This window comes from Oratosquilla oratoria, chromosome 28 (genome assembly GCF_046742065.1).
Source record: "Oratosquilla oratoria isolate Oo_2021 chromosome 28, ASM4674206v1, whole genome shotgun sequence".
Lineage (NCBI taxonomy): Eukaryota > Metazoa > Arthropoda > Malacostraca > Stomatopoda > Squillidae > Oratosquilla > Oratosquilla oratoria.
In genome coordinates, this window is record NC_134804.1 from 34,746,998 (window position 1) to 34,755,219 (window position 8,222).

The 8,222-nt window shown below is 41.1% G+C and overlaps 1 protein-coding gene across 1 annotated transcript; it reads left to right on the forward strand.

Annotated features, from left to right (window-relative positions):
• Positions 1 to 582: 582 nt before the first annotated feature.
• Positions 583 to 4,717, forward strand: LOC143040306 (uncharacterized; the record flags this gene model as incomplete). The annotated part of the gene is given in 1 exon segment (XM_076211196.1): positions 583 to 4,717. A coding segment is annotated over 1 exon segment (45 nt), but the record flags the coding sequence as incomplete, so codon positions are not given.
• Between the last annotated feature and the right edge of the window lie 3,505 nt (positions 4,718 to 8,222).

Sequence of the window (8,222 nt, forward strand, 5' to 3'; positions counted from 1 at the left end):
CTTCATGTATAAAGAACTAAGATAGAAGGGCCAACATATTAGTGTGGAAGGGTGAATAATGGCTACATGCCTATCCTGGCTTTTTCCCATATAAAGAGCAAAGGGCATACATGTACATAAGGGACACTTTAGTCCCATAGGGGTGGATATAATTGTTCAAGAGGGATGTAACCAAGGAGTAATTAACAACTGTTGTCTTAGGCATGGGGATTGGGATGCAAGATAATTTGGAGGTAGAAAACTGGTTGCGAGAGGGTGCTGGGCAGAGATGGGCTCTAGGGTTTAAACAGGATGGAGTGTATCCAGTCTGTAAGACTGACCATGTACACAGAGATTATAGAAATACAGTAGCCATATTGCAACCAAGCCTCGTGATAGTAGTGATGAGTAGTATGACATTTGGGAAACAAAAATACTCGGAAGTTTGCTGTGCATGTTCACTTGGAAGCAACATTGATATGGAATATCTTACTATGTAGAAAAAATTTCAGTCAATAAATGAAAACTAGTAGTGTTTAAAGAACTTAGTTATTTTGTCAAATGTATATTGTTTGCTTTTTAACATGAAATAATTTTCAACAGGCGGCAGTATACAGAGGCAGCTACAACCGATTCGCACCGTACTGAGGGACCTTGTGTTTGCAGCTGTCACCATCATGACAATTATTACATCAATTGCTCAGTAGAGACTAAATTGGTCTGTGTGACTGTGTAAATGCACTAAGTGACCCAGACCCAACCCCCAGTCCACCACTTGCACTCAGACCACAAGAAGACTATGTAGGGCCTGGGATAATCAAAGGCCACTCATGCAGCTGCCACCACCTGCCAGGTTCCTTCAGCTGCAGTTTGCAGCAGCAGCACCAGCAGCACAAAACTAAAATGACAAAAAGCCTGGACAGTGTGTGTGTGTGTTGTGACCTGTGTGGTGAAGGATGGAGGACTGAGGGGAAGAAATTCACTTGGACGATCTGGGGCCGCCAGGGCTCTGTGTTGAGGCAAGAGCAGCTATAGCTGTCCACCTCTAGTTTGCAGTATTGCTGGGGAAACCAACAGTGGCAGAAGAGGAACACTGCCTATCTGTGGTGGTGTGATGTGTGCAACGAACACTACTTCACAAGGTGATGGTAGTGTGCATTCAGTGGCATATCTTGCCTCACCGCTGAGCCCAGTGTATCCATAGTGGTCCTGCATTCAGGACCACTGCTTCGTACGGACATTGACCAACCACCTAACCAACCAACCAACCACTAATTTGTTGTTACCATTTTCCTCTCCACATTTTGTATTGAACATGTGTAGTGGAAGAAATTACCGTTCATTAATGCCACACTAGGGTGGGCAGCCCCAAGTCATTCAGGAGAGGTTAGCTGTATTAGGACAGGTAGGTGGCCCCTTTCATAGACTGAAATCATTGTGGAAAATATAGTGCATTTTTAATGTGTATTCAACGAAAACTTGACAAACGTGACTCCTGGTCTATATCTAATTAATGTACAGTGTATGTTTACACTCCTTAAGATAGTACTTGATAACTCATTAAGAATCTCACTTCTTGTACTGCTAATGATATTAGCTGTAGAATCTCCTCCCTCATCTCTGACATCTTTTTAATTTGCGGACCTTGACTGAGTGCACAAGTAGCACTAAGTATTATGGCGCAGTACGACCAGTTTTATTTGGAAGAAGATGGTGCAATGTGTCATTCATAGTATTAGCAGCTATTTTCATGTTAAGTACTGTTTTCAAGTGTAGACTTTTGTAGATTTTGTATTAAGGTGAACCCCACACTCAAGGTCACAGTTTACAAGTCAAGTCACAATAGGCGATGGCGTGCAGGAGCTCGGGTCCCTAGTGAGCATCTGCAGTGCAGCTGTTATTTGTTCAGCCTCTCATTTGGTAGTAGCCCAGACAATCAAATTTGTGTTTCAACAAGGATGGCATGAGAAAGGCATGGCATGCCATTTTCAGGTTTTATGCGGGATATATTTTGTTATAATTTTTATTTTTATTATTATTATTATTATTGTCATCATTGTTATTATGACTGATTATTGTCAGTGGTGTTTTTCATTTGTGTGGGTTCTACTATATACCTCCCTTTTTAATAGGTCAGTACTTTTGCGTAGAAATGCCTCTTTCTGTTCTCCTTCTGTACAATGTTTGTAAATTTGCACCAAACTGCTGAAAATCAAAGTTTTGTAGTAAAGAAGGCACAATCAGTATGTAAGTAAGCCCAATATTAGTGTTTATTGTGAATGTTCTCTTGCATATGTCTGTTGAGTGACAATGTGAGCAGTTATTGCTGTGTATTAAAATTTATTAATGCTCATCTCTTGTAGGAGTGTATTCAACTGATATTATGTTTAAAGTCATTTGGCTTCATATTTGTATTGATATGGCAACTACTATAATTTTCCATGTTTTCTATTTTGTTTTTTCTTCCTGTTTTATAATATATTTTTTTTATAATTATTATTATTACTATTATAATTTCCACTTCAGACAGCACAAAGTAGGTCTTACGGAATAGCTCCTCAGTATCACACGGCCACCATCTCCACTATCTTGTGTGGATGTGTTCATGTTGGTGCATGTGTTGCCCCACATGTGCATAGGGCTACCGTAGCAACCTACCATGGCTGCTCTCTTTGCTTAAGTATGGCAAGTTAGCAGCTGCTTGTTGGCTCCCAAGTTGTTATGTTGCTATGTCCTGGTTTCTTTCTGCTGTGAATCCATTGCATATTTGTGGCTTACTCCGAGTCCAGGCAAGACTCATAGTGTTGTAAGGATATCTTCCTCAGTAGTCATTTGGTCGGCGAGTCATTATTATTATTATTATTATTATATTATTGTTATTATTGATAATACTAAACCATTTGATACAATTGTATGGAAAAGACAAGTAAATAAAGAAGCTTTTTGTAAGGAGCACAGTAATAATAATAGTAGGTAGCAGAAAATGTTTTAGTGTTGCTGACATACCTCTGCCCAAACCCAACCAGCCCCTCCAACTACATCATCAATAGGAACACAATAAACCCCACACTAAACAGTTGACTGCCACTTGGGAATCGCCTGAACCAAAGATATCAGTATTTGTTTTCAGCTCTTACACACTTGCCTCTACCCCCCACAGTGACCGTATCACTCACCACTAATTGCACCATTGCCATCACCATCTTCATCACCATCATGTCCATCATATATTTTCCAAATCTTTCTCTATTCCATCCCATGTTTCTCCTTTGTTACATCCCTCATTTACTCTTCTTAGTGTTGATGCTTAGTGACTCATTGCTCCTCCACTGTGAAATTGCTACAATTATAGATATATTTTACACAACTGCAATAGTTAGAAATGAACCTCCAAATATTGAAAACAAACTGCCACCACAAATGCCACCATTTGCTAACTCTTGACCACGTTCATGTGGACAAAGGGTAACCAAAGATCTACCACTGTACTCCTCTGCCAACCCATCCATCACAGATTCCGAAGTGGGACAACTGTACAGCATCCATTTTTGTTTTTGCTTGTAGTTTCTACATGGTCATCCTTCCATTCTTCCTCTGTAGGTAACCATTATCTGAGAGACTACTGGCACCTCATTACCTGTGTACTTTATTGCTAAAGAATTGTGCTGTGGTTTTGTAATGTTGAAAATTTTGCTCTTGCTGTTAGACTTGGAAACTGGTCCCTTGTTTGTGCATAATTAGCACATGTTTGACCATTCCATGAAATCATCAAATGGCCTAAGTGCTTTCTTACTTGGGGAACTGCTTTGATGCAGTCACTAACACAGACACCATATACAGCTGGTGCTAAAGTCATTCATTATTCCAAGCTTTGATGGTGATGATGATGATGACGATGATGATGATGCCAAAGGGACAAAGTCGTGGCTAAGCAATGGACCATAAATTGTTGACTACTATGATTATTACTTCTCAAGTTCTAGGCAGCAGTAGAAATGTACTTTAGCAGCTGTTTATGAAGTAGTCCCATGGATAACACACTCAATAGTCCCATTCCTCAACTGATAGTGACTACATGAATCCTACAGTGGTATATTGTACTCAGGGCCGTGACACCTAACCACTCCCTTATCCCCACAGCAACCCAGCCTTGGCCGCAAGCCATTTCACCGTTGGACCTCAAGTTTCATGTTTAAGAAATTCAGATATCAATGTGTAAAGGGAAACCTCGTGAGAATTTATATAATTTTTATAATCATAGCACTGAATTCTTTAGTGAATTTTGATGTTGGAATAAGCCAAAAGCTAAGCGGCCACAGTTGGGGCAGTAGGGTAAGTCAGCGTTGTTGGATGCCAGGGTTCCTCGCTTGACGTCACAGTGCAGGAAAGAAACCAGACAATAGGGAATTCAAGTCTTCCTTAGGCACAATGGATTACTAGTGTCGTGTTGTGAAACGGAGCACAAGAGATTCTTTTAGGGATTCCTTCAATGAGCACAAAAAAAAAAATCACTTTGTATTTTCTTTATTTCATCAGATTTACTTTTGTGTGTTTAAAAAACATGCTCGTAGTAAAATGTGTCACGAGTTTTGTAAAATGTAATGTTATGTAATGATATTTAGTAATGAAAGGAAGAATAATAGTTTTAAATCACTTTTTGCTCCTTTTAAACCTGATTGTGGAGTTGTACAAATCTGCCCTGTGTTTACTCTGTATTATGAATAAATATGGAAACCAACATGATGTATACCTACCCCTTCTTAGATAAGGATGTACATCAGAAGTGTTAAGGGATGCTTTCAAACAGGTATTACTACAGGATGAACCTCAATCTTAAGGAACTCTTAATTGAAAACTTACATTTTATGGAACAAATTAAAGAAAAAAAAAAGAATATATATATACACAAGGTGTTAGGGATAAATTTGATCATTTTTTTATCTGTCATTTCAGAATCATTTGAAGGATTTAATAGCAGTAAGTTGCAACGGATACCTGATTCTGTGTACTATTGGTGAGTGTGAGAGCTAGAGAGCATGGATGATTGGAAAGCACTGGAATATTGGAAGAGACTGACCTGCATCATCATGATTTGTGCCAGAGCAAAAAATTTGGAAATCTTAGCTACAATTCAGGGCTCCTTTAATACCGTGAAGGTCATGAGATGTGAGCTGGAGAAATGTGATAGCAGTGGCTAGCAAGAAGAATCATAGCAGGTGTTCTGACTGTCCGCACAACGAGAAGCTGCAAAAAGTTGCAGCAAGATTCAGGTAAGGGCATGTGGACCTTGGCAAGAGAGATGGGCATCAGAGTGGCAACTATGAAGAAATTGCTCAATGAAGATCTTAGCTTCTCATACAAGAGGCGCAAGGGCCAACTACTCACCGCCAAGGCCCAAGAAAGCCAAGAAACTCCTCAACGAGGTCAAACACCAAGTCGAGCCAGGGATGCTCTGGTTTTTCTCAGACAAGAAGAACTTCTGCCAGGACTAGTTGTACAATGTGCAGAATGACAGGTGGTTAGCCTACAGTCTACACAAAGTCCCATGCTTCCTGAAGACCAAATTCCTTCATACTGTGATGGTCTTTGGGTGTGTTTCCAACGAAGGCCACATCATGCCACCCCACATCTTTGAAGAGGGACACAGAGTCACTTCAGGTGACTATATTGAGTTGAGCTGTCTACTGTTGTCAAACACTTGGTGGAGAGGGTGGCTGCTGGAAGGCTCTCTTCCCCCTTACAAAGGAGGAAGCCAAAAAACAAAGGCATAAAAACCACTCCCACCCATTCCATCCCTAATATACTCCACTCCTATCCATCCTCTTCACTCCCTCTTATCTTGGCACCTCATGGATGACAGGTCATCCCAGCATCTTGCCCACTGCCCTGGATCAGAAGCAATGTCGCAAGACACAGCACATCCACAGCAAGGCCACTTCATTAAATTGGCAACCATCCTCTCTGTCCCCTTATGCAGAAAAGGAAAAGACGGAGAAATCCCATTGGACTGCATCAATTTATTTCTCTCACACACTCCTTCACACCTTTGGGAAAACCCAGAAGTGGCTGAGAACTTGTATGACTTCACTAGTCCCAACATCTGGCCTTCCAACTTGCCAGATTGCAACCCCATGGACTATGTGTGGAGTGCAGTTGAAAAGACACCAATCATTGCCTGCAACACCAAGGACAAGCTGATTGCCAAGATCAAACTGGTGTTCAGGCATCTCTTGAAGGACACCATGAAGGCTGCGTGCTGCAGGTTCAGGTCCCGCCTGAAGGATGTGATGGAGGCTCAGGGGGCTTCTTTGAGTGAGTTGTATTTGGCAAAAGATCCTCTTACAGATGCACATTGAATTTTGAGAATACATCAAATTTTGGCCAAGATATGACATTTTTCTTTCATTTCTGAAAAAGTGTCAAGTTATCCCGAACACCCTGTATATATATGTACATATACCAAGAGCTTTTTCCCCTTTACAACAGAGGCTGAGGAGTTTCTTGGCTTAAATGAGAAAGAAAAGGGAAGGAGTACAGGAATCTGAGAGAGGAGTGAGAGTGAAAGATAAAGTAGAACTAGGAGTGGAGGAGGAATGGGGATGGTCAAGGAAGGAGTCACAAGGTGTGCAAAGATGGTGTGTGGAACAATGAGGATGGGAGGAAATAGAAGGAAGGGTAGTGAATGGTGGGATGAGGAAGCAAAGAAGGTTGTACAAGAGAAGTGAGCTTCAACAGATTGGTTACAAAATAGGACAAGAGAATCATGAGAAGTACAAAGAAAAGAGAAGTAAAGCATAAGATAAAGGAGGCAAAGAGGAGAGCAGATGTGAAATGGGGTAAGAGTGTCAGAAAGTACTGAAAGTAATAAAAAGATGTTTTGGAAAGAAATTAAGAGAGGAAGAGGACATGAATCAAGTAAAGAAGAAAAGGTAAAAGATGCAGATGGATGGATGATAATTATGGAAGAGAAGGCAGTAAGAGGAAGATGGGCAAAGTATTTTAGGGAGTTGCTAAATGTGAAGGAGGACAGGGAGGGAAAGGTAGTTGCAGTGGGAAGTGCTATGAAAATTACTGTGATGAGTGAGGAAAATGGAGGAGAAATTAGGAAAGATGAAGTGAAGGTAGTTAATGAGAGCAGATATCTGGGTTTGATGGATGTCATGCAGAATGTCTGAAAAAAGGAGGTACAGTGATGGTGGACTGGCTGGTGAGGTTATTTATTGTTTGTTTAAAAGGGTAGAGTGCAGGAGGACTGGAGGTGCCTGTATAGTTCCACTTTACAAGGGAAAAGGGGACAAGTGTGAGTGTAGTAGTTTCAGAGGGATCAGTTTGTTAAGTGTAGTTGGGAGGGTCTTGATTGAGAGGAATATAGAGAGTAATTGGTGAGGAACAGGGAGTTTAGGACAGGAAGGGGTTGCATAGATCAGATTTTTGTGGTAAGACATATGTGAGAAAGCTTTAGGAAAAGGTAAGGATATTTTTTGGGCTTGGAAAAGGCTTATGGCAGGGTAGACAGGAAGGCACTGGGAGGTATTGCAGATATATGGGATAGGAGGAAAGCTGTTAAGAGCAGTCAAGAGTATTTATGAGAGTAGTACTGCAGATATATGGGATAGGAGGAAAGCTGTTAAGAGGAGTCAAGAGTATTTATGGGAGTAGTAGAGCTTGTGTTAGGATTAAAAATAGAGAGAATGAATGGTCTGAGGTAAAAGGTGGGACTTCGTCAGGGATGTGTTATGTTGCCCTGGCTCTTCAATTTATATATGGATGGGGTGTGAGAGGTAAATGGGGTAGTGGGTCAGGGATTGGAGATGGTTAAAGAAAACAGAGAAAAGTGGGAGGTAAGCCAGTTGCTGTTTGTTTACAACACTGCTTGTAGCAGGATCAGAGGAGGGATTGAGGAAGTTAGTGACAGAGTTTGGGAAGGTGTGCGAAAGAAGCAAGTTGAAGATAAATGTGGGTAAAAGTAAGGTGATGAGATGTACAAGTGGAGAAAGTGGCAGCAGACTGGAAGTGAGTTTTAAGGGAGGGAGACGGGAGGAAGATTTAGATACTTGGGTGCGAACGTGGTGGGGAAGGGAGGAATGGAGGTAAAATGTAGATTGAGAGAAGCCTTGGGGGATTAAACAGTGTAATGAAAAATAGGCATTTGGGAATGGATACTGAGAGGGGATTGTATGAAGGAATGATTGTACCGACAGCAATGTATGAGGCAGAAACATGGAACATAAGAGAGTAGTAGT